At 44.5% G+C, this 16,822-nt stretch overlaps 2 protein-coding genes across 2 annotated transcripts; one reads left to right on the plus strand and one right to left on the minus strand.

Moving 5' to 3' along the window:
- Positions 1 to 2,604: 2,604 nt before the first annotated feature.
- Positions 2,605 to 11,215, minus strand: asb7 (ankyrin repeat and SOCS box containing 7). Its single transcript, XM_046348961.1, has 6 exons — positions 10,923 to 11,215; positions 9,906 to 10,016; positions 9,334 to 9,438; positions 9,063 to 9,216; positions 6,288 to 6,893; positions 2,605 to 3,495 (listed from the first exon to the last, which is right to left on the minus strand). Exons 3-6 carry the CDS (start codon positions 9,418 to 9,420, stop codon positions 3,356 to 3,358), a joined length of 987 nt encoding a protein of 328 aa, XP_046204917.1. The 5' UTR covers positions 9,421 to 9,438; positions 9,906 to 10,016; positions 10,923 to 11,215; the 3' UTR covers positions 2,605 to 3,355.
- A 204-nt stretch (positions 11,216 to 11,419) lies between these two features.
- On the plus strand, positions 11,420 to 16,712 carry lins1 (lines homolog 1). Its single transcript, XM_046348960.1, has 6 exons — positions 11,420 to 12,094; positions 12,190 to 12,279; positions 12,521 to 12,662; positions 12,926 to 13,534; positions 14,164 to 14,347; positions 15,957 to 16,712. The coding sequence occupies exons 1-6, from the start codon at positions 11,738 to 11,740 to the stop codon at positions 16,549 to 16,551; spliced, it is 1,977 nt and encodes a 658-aa protein (XP_046204916.1). The 5' UTR covers positions 11,420 to 11,737; the 3' UTR covers positions 16,552 to 16,712.
- Positions 16,713 to 16,822: the final 110 nt, after the last annotated feature.

Below are 16,822 nucleotides of genomic sequence, written 5' to 3' on the forward strand. Positions count from 1 at the left end.
TTTGCCTTGATGACAGCTTTACACACGCTTGGCATTCTCTCAACCAGCTTCACCTGGAATGCTTTTCCAACAGTCTTGAAGGAGTTCCCAACTATCCTGAGCACTTGCTGGCTGCTTTTTCTTCACTCCGCAGTCCGACTCATCCCAAACCATCTCAATTGGGTTGAAGTCAGGTGATTGTGGAGGCCAGGTCATCTGATGCAGCACTCCATTATTCTCCTTGGTCAAATAGCCCTTACACAGCCTGGAGGAGTGTTTTTGGGTCATTGTCCTATGAAAAATAAAAATCCCACTAAGTGCAAAACAGATGGGATGGCGTATCGCTGCTGAATGCTGTGGTAACCATGCTGATTAAATGTGCCTTGAATTCTAAATAAATCAGTGTCACCAGCAAAGCACCTCCACGTAACTCTAAAGAACTAATCCTCTGCAGCAGAGGTAACTCTGGGTCTTCCTTTCCTGTGGCGGTCCTCATGAGAGCCAGTTTCATCATAGCGCTTGATAGTTTTTGCAACTGTACTTGAAGAAACCTTCTGTATACCAACCCTACCTTGTCACAACACAACTGATTGGCTCAAACACACGAAGGAAAGAAATTCCACAAATGAACAAGGCCATGCCTTGTTGAAATGCATTCCATGAAGCCTCATGAAGCTGGCTGAGAGGATGCAAAGTGTGCAGAGCTGTTATCAAGGCAAAGGGTGGCTACTTGGAAGAATATAAAATATATTGAACACTTTTCTGGTTACCACATGATTCCATGTGGAATTTCATAGTGTTTTTAAACATCTATTTTTACCCCTTTTTCTCCCCAATTTCGTGGTGTCCAATTGTTTTTTTTAGTAGCTACTATCTTGTCTCATCGCTACAACCCCCGTATGGGCTCGGGAGAGACGAAGGTTGAAAGTCATGCGTCCTCCGATACACAACCCAACACAGCGCGCATCCAACCCAGAAGCCAGCCGCACCAATGTGTCGGAGGAAACACTGTGCACCTGGCAACCTTGGTTAGCGCTCACTGCGCCCGGACCGCCACAGGAGTCGCTGGTGCGCGATGAGACAAGGATATCCCTACCGGCCGAGCCCTCCCTAACCCGGACGACGCTAGGCCAGTTGTGCGTCGCCCCACGGACCTGGAATGAGTAGGTGTGTCCAAACTTTTGACTGGTACTATACACACACACACACACACACACACACACACACACACACACACACACACACACATAAATAAAAAAACTCCTTTCATTAACTAAGGATGGAGGATCAACCTGCATTTCAACATTTCTACCAGTTGGTTAAGGTAGGGGTAGGCAACTCAAACCGCGGGCTGATTTTTGTCGGAGCCAACGGCAGAACATATTGCTAATAATTTGTGCACTGCAATTTGAACTCAACTAATCCCAAAAAGAAATCGTTATTCTCAAGTACAATTTCATACCTTGAGACACGATCATTTATTTATGGAAATACTTGAACTGATTTCCTAAATTAAATTAGATTTTAGCTGAATTCCTGTAGATTTTTATTTTTTGACCCAAAAGGAAAATCCTGAGGGCTCATGCCGCCTGTTGCCGACCCCTGTTTTAAAGTCTCTGCAACAGAATAATGTGCTGTCGAAAAGTATTCAAAGTTAATTAGAAAAGTCTGCGCTTATAATTCAAATCTAAGTTAGGGAGCAGAGTACTGCCGTTTGACCACAGGCCAGATGCAAATTAAACAAAACATTGCATCAGCAAGAGGAAGACCTCTACCACCTCTTTATGTCTGTTCAGAATTACAACGCAGACATCACTTTGAAATGTTGGCCAAAAAACTATGCAAATACTGTCTTTGAAATCATGCAAAAATCTATGTAAACTCCATTCATTAATATCAGTGACAATCAAAGTGATGGGGAAAAAAATCTTAACACAAATGTGAACAAATATGATTTAAAAACAGGGCCATTGACATTTAAACACAAATGCACTTATTTTATTCTTAACCCAATACCCGTTCCATCTCCCACAAAGTAAAAATTATTTTAACTAAATATTTAGTTTCAAAAATACACGTGCGTATCTTCTAAAACTCTTAAGACACGCATACACATAGAAAACCAATACATGGGTCACATCAACAGCACACAATACCATCCAACAAACTCCAAATACATTAAGAATACAAGAGATCATCGCTTAAATAATTCTAGAAAAATATCTGCTGTACATATATGACAATTATTTACATTGTTTTTTTACGATGTTTATGTCTGTACATGGTAACCATTGCAGACAGACTTCACCGAGCCGTGCTGATGGCTCATCTTGTCAACACCTACTGTAACTGTGGAAAACTCAGGCCGTCCCTCTACTGAAAACCCTCCTTGGTATCACTCACTCATCTTGTCAACACCTACTGTAAATGTGGAAAACTCAGGCCGTCCCTCTACTGAAAACCCTCCTTGGTATCACTCACTCATCTTGTCAACACCTACTGTAAATGTGGAAAACTCAGGCCGTCCCTCCACTGAAAACCCTCTGTAAATGTGGAAAACTCAGGCCGTCCCTCTGAAAACCCTCCTCGGTATCACTCATCTTGTGATGTGGAAAATCCTGTGAATCCTTCAATCAATAACTCAAGTCAAAACGGGTCTACTTTAGCCAACTCAAGCTTGAGTTAACTCAACACTGAGCTTTTGTAATACTTGAATAATTAAGAGGTTTTGATAACCTGATTATTTGAAATGCTGTATCACAAGATTGACCCATTCTGCAACAAGTTTTACACATTAAAAAAAAGAATGTCAGTCTGACAAACCTCTCTCTCGTGCTCAACTTGCCCAGATTTACCACAGCAAAGAAATGTTGGCATCTTCATGAAAACTAATAGGAACACTTCATCTCCACAAAAACAATAACTGGCTTGATGTGGACTGACATCTGACATACATTATGGGTAACAAGACAGCAGCGAATCGCCGGTCATCTCATTTCTATCAAAACAAGCTTTATTCCACAACAGGAAGTAGGACTGCACCCTTCATCAACCATTCATCATGATTGAAACAAAGCCCTACTTGAAACATTGCTCCCTGTTCCCAACCAATTCAGTCGTCCAACCAAAGACGTAATGCTGCTAATGCGGTTCGAAACACGGTGGAGAGAGAAAGATACTCCGTCTCCATCCGGCAACGTGTTTAACTGAGGTTACAAAGTGACCTCTGGAGGTTGTACAGAAACCTGGTCCTGCACCCCCTCCAGGCTTCAGACAACGGAAGGTAGCACATTGCTTGCATAGTCTGATGAAAGGAGAGAACGACGTTCTCCGTCTGCCTGGTTCGTGTGGTATATAAAAAACAAAACTCTTGTCGTCACACATTGTCAAACTTGTGTTTTAGGTAGTCTTTCATGACCTTGGCAACGGGCAGGTCCTCCAGAAACGTCAAGCTCTGGAGGCCTATGTGATGCCGGATGTTTATCCGACACATGTCCTGCAACGTCCTGGGTTGTCCTGAAAACATACAACACATCTGTTAAAGAGATCAAAGCAGATCGCCCTTTTCCACAACAGGACAGTAAGAACAGATCATTCTACCAATGGTGTGTATGAAATAAAAGGTTGAAGTTAAGCGTGTTTTGATAACTAATCTTGCACAAAAGACTGAGGATGTACAAGGTGAGCAGAAGACTGGACATCCCGCTGTTACAGGAGAGCCCGGGTGAGTCAGACAAGCATGTCTAGTGACAATTTGCTCCTTTCACTTTGATTCATGACGTTTGACTCTGAACCAAACTGAAACAAGCAGCTGGTCAGTAAGCTCCCTCTCACTGTGACTTTAGATTATTCCACACTTCAAATGGGACAATAATGAGCCTTTCAAAACATGTTTCCCAAATGATCAGGCAGCTCAAGGCCAAACACCCTCTTATTGGCAGTTTTAAAATGAATCTATTAGCATCCAGGAAGTTAGCTCTGGAGTGTTATCAGTCTAATGGGGCTAGAGAAACAATTACATCTCTCTCACACAAGGGCAGGATCCAACCTAGCTGGATGGCCTCTCTCCCTGTCACCGCAACCACACTGTCCTCGCCTGTCACCGCAACCACACTGTCCTCGCCTGTCACCGCAACCACACTGTCCTCGCCTGTCACCGCAACCACACTGTCCTCGCCTGTCACCGCAACCACACTGTCCTCGCCTGTCACCGCAACCACACTGTCCTCGCCTGTCACCGCAACCACACTGTCCTCGCCTGTCACCGCAACCACACTGTCCTCGCCTGTCACCGCAACCACACTGTCCTCGCCTGTCACCGCAACCACACTGTCCTCGCCTGTCACCGCAACCACACTGTCCTCGCCTGTCACCGCAACCACACTGTCCTCGCCTGTCACCGCAACCACACTGTCCTCGCCTGTCACCGCAACCACACTGTCCTCGCCTGTCACCGCAACCACACTGTCCTCGCCTGTCACCGCAACCACACTGTCCTCGCCTGTCACCGCAACCACACTGTCCTCGCCTGTCACCGCAACCACACTGTCCTCGCCTGTCACCGCAACCACACTGTCCTCGCCTGTCACCGCAACCACACTGTCCTCGCCTGTCACCGCAACCACACTGTCCTCGCCTGTCACCGCAACCACACTGTCCTCGCCTGTCACCGCAACCACACTGTCCTCGCCTGTCACCGCAACCACACTGTCCTCGCCTGTCACCGCAACCACACTGTCCTCGCCTGTCACCGCAACCACACTGTCCTCGCCTGTCACCGCAACCACACTGTCCTCGCCTGTCACCGCAACCACACTGTCCTCGTCTGTCACCGCAACCACACTGTCCTCGTCTGTCACCGCAACCACACTGTCCTCGTCTGTCACCGCAACCAAACTGTCCTCGTCTGTCACCGCAACCAAACTGTCCTCGTCTCTCCCCGTCACCACAACCATTATGTCCTCTCTGTGTGTCTGCAGTCTCCAGAACTAAGCTGTCCTTTCCTTTCTCCAGGTGAAACTGAACTAAAATGTCAAACCGGTGCGACAGCGCGGCACAGTGGTAGTGCTTTCTCCACTCTTCAACTATAGGCTACCCCTTCATCCACATTGTCTAAATAAAGACAAATCATATGGAAGATGAGTCACACTTCTCCTTTACAACCAAAGGCTTCAAGACAATCATTTATAGACTACAGGTGAAATATCAGTGTTGGTGAACCAACTTCAGCCAAGGTAAGTGTGAAATAATGTTTGGTTGTATTTCAACTTTTAAAAGACATTCTGGTTTCCATTTCATCTCTCTACATCTATCTAGTTGAGATGTCAGTGTTGGCAGCGACAGCCCTGGATGTAGCTAGGGGGCCGACGCTCTGCTCCCCAACCAACCCACCTGAGAAACAACCTACGGAAACACCATACATCTATGGCATAGTATACAATGAGCTTCATAAGAGCTGGGTGCCATTCATCCTTCAACAAGGCCCTTCTAGCCGCAGCAGATGGGTTCACCCACTGAGGTAGTCAGTGTAATCAATAAGGGGGATATGTGATCTGGCTGATCGTTTGCTATGGTCTGAATGAATAGAGGGGTCTGACTTCACATGGCTGTCAGTCTGAAATAGCACAGCAGGTCTTCGTCCCAAATGGCCACCTCATTCGCTACATAGTGCACTACTTTTGACCAGAACCCTATGGGGAATATACAGTATAGGGTGCCATTTGGGAGCAACCCAGAGCTCTTTGATATCTCCATATCAAAGTTCAGTGAGAAACACAGAGGAATGCAGCAGGGCATTGTGCCTCTCTAAAATTATTTCTGCTTCAGGTAACATCGTGCCCCCTCCCCCCAACAGAAGACTGGTCATTATAAAACCATGACAACGCTCCCTGTCCCTATGTTTCTGGAGGTTCTTTTTCTCCTCTCAACTTACAATCTCCCTCCAACACTTCCTGAAACAGACTTGAAGCATTTCCGTCGCCCGGTCCTGTTTTGACTTCATGTTTCTGTTCATGTTCATAGAAAGCCCTCATTTACTTTACTGGTCTGATGTGCACAAATGTTTTTGACAACCAACAACGAATATGTTAAGTTGTATTGATACATTGGCAACTATATTGAACTCATCTTCGAATGTTCATTTTAGGGCGTCATCGTTCTGCCTGTCTGATAAAGCAATCTAGGGGAAACGCTGAGCCCCAGTCAAGCCATGACATTATATTAAAAGCAGTGTTTATATCCACTAGCGATACGGTACTAGTACTACTAACAGCCCAGTGTCCCCAGACGGTGCCCCTCCCAAGACTTACTGGTGACCTCCTGTAGGAAGTCCAGGCAGGGCCGGCTGATGCCCGACATGCTCGACGACACCGCCACGGGAGTCTGGCCCTCGTAGTTCCTTGTGTTGGTGTCGGCGCCGTACTTGTAAAGCATCTGAGCACACAGCACGTCGTCTCTTAGTGCCGATAGGTGCAACGGGGTCTGCCCGTCCTCGAGGCGACCCAGGTTAGTGTCCGCACCCCGCTGCAGGAACATACGACAGTAGGAATGATTCCCCTTGATGACGGCGTAGCGCAGCAGGAAGCCATTTTGAATGTCGATGTTGGCGCTGTGGTCCAGCAGGATTCTCACGCAGCTGGAGCGCTCACGGATGATAGCGAGTTGGAGGGGCGTGGTGCCCTTGTCGCTGAGGGGATCCACCTCGGCGCGGAACTCAAGGAGGAGCCGCACGAAAGAGTCGCGGCCATAGTGGGCAGCCACATGCAGCGGCGTCCAGCCATCGTTGCTCTTGGCATTGATGATGTCGCTGCGGAAGTCCGACTCCAGCATGAGGCGGGCGATGCGCGCACGGCCGTGCATGGCGGCATAGTGGAGCGCAGTGAAGCCGCCGATGAAGTCCTTTACTGTGGGGTCAGCTGCGGGGGAGATAGACAGGGGACAAGGGGGGGGTGAGGGGAACTGTCTTCTACAGGCTCTTTATTACAACAGAAAATGACACATTCAGTTAAAACACTAACAAATAACAATCAGAGAGAGAGGAGAAACAAGAGGATTTGTTAAGTGACTGTCCCACTGGATGTCATAAGGTGAATGCACCAATTTGTAAGTCGCTCTGGATAAGAGCGTCTGCTAAATGACTTAAATGTAATGTAAATGATTATTGAGTGACAGCTGCATAAACATTAAAGGGACAATCTGCAATTACTACATCCATTTCTGAACTTACAAATTAATTGTGTGTTTCCATTGATTTTTGAAGAATACAACTTATGCCTCATGAGCGCAGTTCAACTATCATACCCCATCAGAACCAATAATATAAGCTTGTTTAACTCCAATGTTTGTAAACAAAGTAAATGTAAACAATCGCTACACAGTCTAAAAAAAATGGTTTAAACTATACTTTGATATGACGGATGGTCAGTCCTTGCATCCATTGCTCTGTCTATGAATTTGAGGGTGGTTTCAGTTCAACAGTCCCACCTCTCAGCTTTTTACCAAAACAGGAGCGGGGATTCCACTGTGTTATTATTTCATCTGCTGATTGCCACTTTAAAGTCTGCTGTGGTGTGAAAGGAAAGAGTGGGCAGGCAGATGCTGGAGCATTAGAACAATTAGCATCAGTGAGACATTAGAGTGTGAAAGCGGGGTCAGAGGTTAAAGTCCTGCTATTTCAATTAGCCAAGGCCGAGAGTGCAGGTAATGACCACGTCAGTGTCTGCTAGGGCCTAGGCTAAATCCAGAGGGGAATTTTCCATTCAAACAGCCTTGTTAAAAATGTCTGGCTCCCCTCTTATCCAACATAAATCCATTAGGTAGGCTGTTTGACTGAACAGCAAAGAGATTATTTTTAGCGTATCGTTAAATTATTTTAGACAATTAAGTCAAGGGTAACAAAATACTCTCTTGCTTTGTTGGTTATGCATACATTTCAGTCTCAATTTTTCTGCGCATAATACAAAATAAACCCTTGACTCGTCCAATGAGCTCTTCAGAGAAAACAGTTACTGAGAGACTTGGTCTACAGCGCCCTCTGGACTAGATGTAATGATCACTGCATCTACATGATTTGGAATCTAAATCTGTACACATTTTAATAGCGTTAAATAAAAACAATAATGACTGCAACACTATTCCATCATAATTTCACAAAATGAACATGATTTTCACTCTGCTCAGAAGCATAATGTTAAACTGCTATAGGGTAAAGTTTCCTCTAGGTACAGATCTAGGATGAGCTTCCCCCTCCCCAGTCCTAACCTTAACCATTAGTGGGGAAAATGTCAAACCGAACCAAGATCAGCATCTAGGGTCAACTTCACCCTACAGCCTATATACCATGTTAGAATGAGCTGGGAGTGAAGCTGTGGAGAAGATAAAGTGCTGCCATTTCCAGAATGGTTATATACTGCCATCTATAGACCAACAATTCAAAGGTGGAGTTTGATTCAGGTTGCACTGTCATGGTGCACCAATATGAAATATATCTCAAACAAACAGCACATGTGAAAGGATAATCATTATGAACAAATATGTGATTAGATGACTGATATAAAGCCACTGAATGGATGCATGTAGCATCATATGGCAGACCCTTGATGTGCGACAACCATTTCCTCTGCTAGTCTCCTTTTCTTTGTGAACATGGATTCTGACAACCATTTCCTCTGCTAGTCTCCTTTTCTTTGTGAACATGGATTCTGACAAATCCCTTCACCAACCTTGTCACCAGGCCAATTGTGAAAAGTATTTCCCTAGCACCCATCTCTACTGACAATTCACCTCCATTGGTTTCAATTTAGCCGTGACTATAACCGTGGGGGCTTTTTGAGCTCTGCCAAGGAAAAAGAACGAAGGCGGAACACTGCCTTCAACGTGTGACAACAGCACAGGAGGCTGCTAAAGGGGGGACAACTCATAAAAATAAATAATGGCTGAACGGAGCAAATGGAATCCAACACATGGAAACCATGTGTATGATACAATTCCACTGACTCCACTCCAGCCATTAGTAGGAGCCCGTCCTATCCAATTAAGGTGCGCCCAACCTCCTGTGGACCAAAACCCCAGACCCCCGTATTCACCTCCGTGCTCCAGGAAGACCCGGACACATCTCTCCTTCCCCTTGGCAGCGGAGAAGTGGAGCAGGGTCCACCCGTTGGCATCACGGATCTTCGGAGAGTAGCCTTGCTCCAGCATCTTCCTGACAGTGTACACATCCCCCGCTGCCACTGCAGCCTGGAGCAAAGACAGTACAAACCAAGAGCATTAGCATTCATCTTTAGCATAAGCAGTCATTTACCAGTGGGAAATGCTAACAGTAGAGTAGGCCGTCTTGGTATTAAGTGTCTTTGCCTGTATCTGCAGCTCCTCTTGAAGCTCGGGGTTCCTTCTACAGTGATGGTTCAGCATCCTGTTACATCTCGTAAGGGGAGGGGTCATCCACACCTAGTCCTCTATCTGGAGAGTTGAGACAGTAAACACATAAGCTGCATCACTTAATTTGGGTTATTAGTCAAAAATAGCTAGGCCTTCGTTTTGATAACAGTACATCGTCATGGATACATTTGTGTTATTGGTATAAATCAGCTGACTATACATTAGCAGGTTTTCTAAATCCAACTGTTTCCGCTGGGATCAAAAGCCGTTGCACATTCTAGTTCTAGCACATCTCATTCAACGAACCAAGTGCTTGAGGGGTGCTCGGGTGGAATAGAGGAAATCTGTTAGACAACTGGGGGCCCCCACTGCACTACACCACAGTGGTCACCAGCTCCGGTGATCAGTTGAAACAGGTAGGCTATTTGATGCTTGGCAGGAACCAGAGTTGGTGACCACCGCAGCACTACTTTTAGGTGCGCAGAACACTTGTATACTTTATGGACCCTATGGTATTCCATACTGAACAGCAGCAGATAGATGTTCACCTTTTGTCAAGCTTGATTATGTAGTTAAGACAATTTTCATGTGTCTCTTGCGCAACAGTACGACAGACAGATAAGAACTCCACTCAAATGGATTGTGGGTTAGCACAGACTCTGAAAAAAAAAACAAAGACAATTTAATGAGTATTCACATTCATCAGTTTATATTACCCAATAGAAGGCATTAAAAAGCATACTGCATTGACAATCATAACATTATGACAGCAACTGAGAAATGGGAATAGCTAAACATTTCACATAAATGTAATGTTAGCTATACCTGCAGCTAGCTTCTATCCAAATGGGATGGCGGTATGATAGCTATAACTACCTAGATAACGTTCAATGTAAAAACAAGCAAGCTAGTAGGCTAATTGCTTACAATACGATACAAACAAAAGCTAACTAGTAGTGGTTAGCTAGCTTACTTGCTAACAGTTAGATTGCTACCTGTATTGGAAGGTCGGCTGCTGCCTTTCGTCTTCCAAATTAGGGCAATGTTGTAGCTATAGCGGTGTTCTTTAAAGCTAGACTAGACAATGCATTTCAGACAAAGTTTAATTAAAAATAATCCACAGCAACCTAGTTATCCAAGTAGCCATTGGCCAGCTAATAGTTGGCTAACTATGTACTCAAACAATGGAATGTTAGCTAACGTTAGCTAGCTAGTACTGCGACCCCAACTTGTTCCACTCCTTTCTGACTTATTTTAATTATATATCTACATGCCCATAAACTACGGCATGATACTACGGTACACTGCGCTGATATATTGCTATATATACACACAATTCCCTTTTAAGGAATAAATTAATCGATCAACTACTGCTGGTTAGCAATTAGCCTAAATCGTTACCCAGTTTTTCAAGCTACTAGGAATGCATTGGATTTCAGAGTTTTAAAACATTTGTAACAATTTAATAGCTATGTGAACATGTGCACGACTCGAGAAGGCAACCATACTTCAACTACACAAGGTAGGTGTTAGCTAGCTTTGATGAATTAATGCATTATTCTTACTTAAAATAAGAAGCTAGCAGGCTTGCTAGCCATTCTCCACCGATGCGAACCCCCAATTTCAACGGGCTTGTTTTAGCCAATCAGGCACAAGGAGCGAGGAATTTGAGCTGTCAAATCAGCATCCTTCTGCAAAACTTTATGAACTCCAGTCTGTTTAGCTCGATTTTTAACAAAGTAGGCCAACGGTTTCTATGGCTATAATTCTTCTCATTGTTAACACAATAGAATGAGTGAACTCCTTCCCAATTTTCTGCTAAATGTTATCGCACGCTGTACTTCCGTGTTCAGTCACGTGGTGCACTGTCTGTTCACAACACAGCCAGAACCTAAAATTAAGATAATACTTTAAAAAATAAAATTACAAATTGATATTTTAAATACAATATAGACTAAATTGGTCATTTTCGGTCCAGAAAGGTTAGGATGGACGACAACATTTAAAGTGTTTTAACTGTACATTATACATTGCACTACAAGTCACAGCATGCAACGCAAACCAAACAGGAAGAGATGTTAACAATTATTGTTTCGAGATGGTCGGCGCAAAGTCGAAAAATGCTTATCTTTCAAAAGATAAATTAATTGCGGCGATATATCATTTTAATATTCAGTGTTGCGCTATACAAACGTGTACAGAAAACATGTATAATACCATCCTTGCAATTTACTTTATGCACGCTTAGTAAAGTGTAGAATGTGGTTCGCGTGGCAGAAATCTAATCAAAATCCGAAAAACTCTGTGCTACTTTTTCTTTTTTCAGATTGACCACTGCCAAGACCCCCGTGATCATTGAAAACCCAAACGCTGTGTCAACATGAATGAACAATTTCATGTCCTAAATGATGCTTACAGAAGTTTATTGTCGAGAACATCACCCAGCAAAATGAGTAGCCATGAGTTGGCATCCTCCATGTTCACATGTGTATGTGAACTGACTCTTGATGCCAGTGATGGTTATCATTCTCAGCATCGGGACCAGTCCAGAGATCTCCTAACGTCCTCCAAATATTCTCCAAACCCAAATGGAACTGAACTGGCTTGTCTTGTGTTGACTCTGGTGGAGAAAATAAGCTCCAAGCTGACATCTCAACAACTGTCTCAAGAAACCAGCCTTTACTTCAAAGATATTTCTACAGTATTATTCCAGCATATGGATTTTATGTCCAAACTTGTGAGTTTGGTTTCCTGCATATAATTGGATAATATATTTGTATTGTGCTTTGGGTTTGTTTATAGTAATAACATGTTTGTTTCCACCTCCCACAGGTTCACCTTGCATGCTGCAAGGACAGGTTGCTGTCTCATCTAGCTGCAAAGAGTGTATCCTCCTATGTTATTTTTGAGCTGCGTTGCTTTGTGAGTTTTCTGATTGCTCTCATATCTTGTGTGATTTATGACTATATTGTATTGCATAGTCAAGTAAGTTATATTGAATACTAGTCAAGTAACTCTTGGAGTTCTGTGTGCATCAGACAGTCTCACATTAGAGAACCCAAATCTGTCACCTGATACTGTAAAATCCTATTCACACACAGGCCTACCAGGATGTATTTAAGCAGATTCTTACATTCAGTTCTCTCTTTTGTTTTTGGACTAGAATACAGTCAACCAGATTTGGGAATGGAAGTGCTTGCAAGTGCTCCAGAACCCTTGCTCTGGCAACGAACTGGAAGCATGCACATGGTCGCTTACCACTGTCCTGAAAGCAGTTCTAAAAGAAACATCAGCATATCAACCTGGTATTGAAACACAATTCATCCATCAATTGTACCAACATGTGTCTTTTATTTGACTCCAAATAAGTTCCACTTGGTGCCAAATCCTATGTATTTACCATGTATTTACGTGGTAGTTAGGCCACATAGGCTGGAATAGTGTAACTACAGTGTGGCTGTGAGTGTTGACATTGTAATTGTATTCTACCTACCTATGCATCTTCCATGTCAATACAATGTACATTGGTTTTAGCCACAGTGGGTCCTTCTCTTTCTTTTCCCCTCAGGGACTGTGGAGAAACTTCTTGCCACATTCGACACAGCTCTCACTGCTGCTTACTCCCAGCTTGTCCCTGTAGAGAGTCTGGGCCATGGGAACTCTGCGTCATACCCCAGTAGTAACACGGCAGACTGGGCTACAACTCTGACTAACCTCCTAGACTTACTGGAAGTGCTCACTGCAGCCAGGTTCAAACTAAGCACCACCAGTGTCTGTTTCACCAGCTCAAGGCTCTCCCTCGTACAGGCATCGGCGCTACTGCGGATAGTCGACTCTCATGTCTACTACTTTGTGAAGAAGCAAGTGCTTCTGCTTTTAAAGAGGATTCTCCTTCAGAAGGCAGGCGAGGACATGGGTTTTGGCGAGGCGTCCTCCCTAACGCATGGAGATGATCACATGACCAGTGACATTCTTACACTAGCTGATGATGTGTTGCAGGCAGTGCACACTGATTGGTTACAGTGTGTTCCAGTGGAGTCGGCAGCCATTTTCTTTGGAGGGACAGGCCAATCGTGTGGCGGGAGCAGTGATGCGTTCGATCATGTGATGCTGAGGGCTGTTAGTTTAGTTGTGCTCAAGTCACTGGAATACAAAATCCAATCCGCTGGTGGGAAAGGTAATATAGGACTATTTGTAAATGTTATTAACCATATCTACGCTAGGCACAATGTTTATTCTACCTTAAAGGTAGACTCAGCGAAATGATGTTGCCACGAGCAGCACCGCAGATATTGAGAAGAGAGACATGCATAATTCTCTCTCACACAGTCATACACAGTATCTGTGCATGTGCATGTGTTCGCTTTGCTCTGTTTGAGCGTGGTAGCCACAGTACCAAAACAGCGATGTTGAGCCTCGTGGAAGTTGTTGCAGGAATTGACCCACTATGCTGTTTACTTTCTGCATCTGTCATATCGCTGAGTCCAACTTTAACATGACTAGTTTCTAAAGCTCAAATAATCAGAAGGAGAAAAACATCATGATGACAGGAACGATAATTCAGACCGATATATGCAATAGGGGGCAATGTTTCCCAACACATAACACACAAGAACAGTATTTCACTAAGTATTGTCTCTTTCAAGGGAAAAGTTCCTCAGGACCCCTAACCTCAGGTCTAGAATCAGATTACCCTACCCAGATCCAAACCTTAACCATTATGGCTGTGAAAATATCTGATCTGGAATCAGTGGGTAGAGGCAACTTCTACCCACTCTGACCATTCACTTGTCTCTGGTCCCACAGGTGTATGTAATACCATAGGCATCCATGGCTATTTAAGTGCGTTGCTGCTGTTCCTGAGGCAGCGTGGGGTCCAGCTGAAGCAGGGATCTCACCCCTGCTGCTGGGTGTCCTTGGTGTTTGGAGAGCAGGACGACGACATGATGGAAGCAGCAAAGGCTTTACTCCTACTATACCTCCATCAGAGGTACCATACAACCTAATTACATACCTTCATTATGTTTTTTATTTCACCTTTATTTAACCAGGTAGGCCAGTTGAGAACAAGTTCTCATTTACAACTGTGACCTGACCAAGAAAAAGCAAAGCAGTGCGACAAAAAACAACACAGAGTTACACATAAACAAACGAATAGTCAAAAACACAATAAAATAACAAATACAATAAATATGCCAAAGTAGTGAAGTAACACTGGAGTGATAGATGTGCAGATGATGATGTGCAAGTAGAAATGCTGGTGTGAAAAAGAGCAAAAAAAAGTATATAAAAACATTATGGGGATGAGGTAGGTAGTTGGATGGGCTATTTACAGATGGGCTGTATACAGCTGCAGTGATCGGTAAGCTGCTCAGATAGCTGATACTTAAAGTTAGTGAGGGAAATATAAGTCTCCAGCTTCAGCGATTTTTGCAATTTGTTCCAGTCGTTGGCAGCAGAGAACTGAAAGGAAAGGCGGCCAAAGGAGGTGTTGGCTTTGGTGATGACCAGTGAGATATACCTGCTGGAGCACGTGCTACGGTTGGGTGTTATGGTGACCAGTGAGCTGAGATAAGGCGGAGCTTTACCTAGCAAAGACGTATTGATGACCTGGAGCCAGTGGGTCTGGCAACAAATATGTAGCGAGGGCCAGCCAACGAGAGCATACAGGTCGCAGTGGTGGGTGGTATATGGGGCTTTGGTGACAAAACTGATGGCATCGCTGATGTCGAGGATCGGTAGTATAGTCAGTTCTACAAGGGTATGTTTGGAAGTGTGAGTGAAGTAGGATTTGTTGCAAAATAGGAAGCCGATTCTAGATTTCATTTTGGATTGGAGGTGTTTGAAATGAGTCTGGAAGGAGAGTTTACAGTCTAGCAAGACACCTAGGTATTTGTAGTAGTCCACATATTCTAAGTCAGAACCGTTCAGAGTAGTGATGCTAGTCGGGTGGGCCGGTGTGGGCAGTGATTGGTTGAATAGCATGCATTTAGTTTTACTAGCGTTTTCAGAGCGGTTGAAGGCCACAGAATGAGTGTTGTATGGCATTGAAGCTCATTTGGAGGTTTGTTAACACAGTGTCCAAGGAAGGGCCAGATGTATACAGAATGGTGTCATCTGCGTAGAGGTGGATTAAGGAATCACCCCCGCAAGAGCGACATCGTTGATATATACAGTGAAAAGAGTCGGCCCAAGAATTGAACCCCGTGGTACCCCCAAAGAGACTACCAGAGGTCCGGACAACATGGCTGAACAGTAAGAGTAGAATGGCTGGTTTATAATACTGAAACACTGGCTGATGGCCAAAAGGCAGTATTTCTATGTGGCTTTCTTTTACATGAATTCTGAATTGCAGTTTTGTCAGTGGTTGGTTTGATTCTGCTTATGAAAATCTGACATTTTGATATCTCTTATCTAAGCTCAGTCACCCACATAAAGGAGTAGGTTGAGAACCTGATTGGACCAATTTCCCAGACACTGGACTAAAAACAATGCTCAATGCAGATGCTGGCAAATCCAGGATTAGTCTTATTTTGTGTCCGGGAAACAAGCCTATTATGTCCTTAAGATGTCTGACTCTTCTGTCTGCCTTCCTACAGAGTGTCCTCTGACCTGGAAGCTGATGCTGTGTGTGTTGTCGGCGGCAACCCCCACTGTCACTTTCTCTTCCTCCTCCGTAACATCTCCTTCGACCACAGCATTCTCCTCGATTTCCTCATCTCAACGGAAACCTGCTTCCTCGAGTACTTTGTCCGTTACCTAAAACACCTCCAGGACGACTGGGAAGGCTTCCAAACGGTCTGTCAGAAGATAGATGGGTCGGACCGGTGTAAACTGAGCTGGAAGATTAGCCAGAAAGACTATCAACTATTGGACAACCTGAGAGAGGAACTCCAGCAGTCGTTGTGTGCCTCTCGTGGAAGAGTGTCTACTTCCAGCCATTCTGGAGGATCAGTTACCATCGTGGACCCAGAGCCAGCTTCCTGTCTGCAGCCCAGCTTGTGTCTGCCTTCAGGGAGTGCAACTGCCCTGGCCTCTACTCCCCTCTCCGTCTGGTGGACTACGGCAGCTCAGAGGAGTCTGAGACTGAGGACGGTGACCTCCCATCAGGCCTTACACAGGATAGGCTACACAGCGACTCTGTGGTTCACACACACAACAGCCACTCTTTTGATAGGACTGTTATGTGTCTGACAGAGCTCAGAGTGGTGGTGACTAGACTGCAGAGGAGGAGTCTGTTCCCTTACAATGCCACCTCGCTCTTGAAACTGCTGACACAGATTGAAGCGAAGACATGTTGTCCGCAGCGTTGACCTCCGTAATGATGTAATAAATGTTACAAGGTGGTAAATGCATTTGGTCTCATTTGTAATATTTTGAGTGTTGTAAAATTCCTATAACTTTACCAAAATTCCCAGTTTGACAGAAATACATTTGCTTTTGGAAGATTCCTGGAATCAGGATG

Source organism: Oncorhynchus gorbuscha, linkage group LG05, assembly GCF_021184085.1.
Source record: "Oncorhynchus gorbuscha isolate QuinsamMale2020 ecotype Even-year linkage group LG05, OgorEven_v1.0, whole genome shotgun sequence".
In the NCBI taxonomy this organism is placed as follows: Eukaryota; Metazoa; Chordata; class Actinopteri; order Salmoniformes; family Salmonidae; genus Oncorhynchus; species Oncorhynchus gorbuscha.

Coding starts and splice junctions, on each gene's coding strand:
- asb7 (XM_046348961.1), bottom strand. CDS start 9,420: ATGACCCCTCCCCTTACGAGATGTAACAGGATGCTGAACCATCACTGT. Junction 6,894..9,062: donor GGTCTTCCTGGAGCACGGAG/GTGAATACGGGG, acceptor TCTCCCCCGCAG/CTGACCCCACAGTAAAGGAC. Junction 3,496..6,287: donor CTTCCTACAGGAGGTCACCA/GTAAGTCTTGGG, acceptor GTATGTTTTCAG/GACAACCCAGGACGTTGCAG.
- lins1 (XM_046348960.1), top strand. CDS start 11,738: ATGAATGAACAATTTCATGTCCTAAATGATGCTTACAGAAGTTTATTG. Junction 12,095..12,189: donor TGGATTTTATGTCCAAACTT/GTGAGTTTGGTT, acceptor CACCTCCCACAG/GTTCACCTTGCATGCTGCAA. Junction 12,663..12,925: donor AACATCAGCATATCAACCTG/GTATTGAAACAC, acceptor TTTTCCCCTCAG/GGACTGTGGAGAAACTTCTT.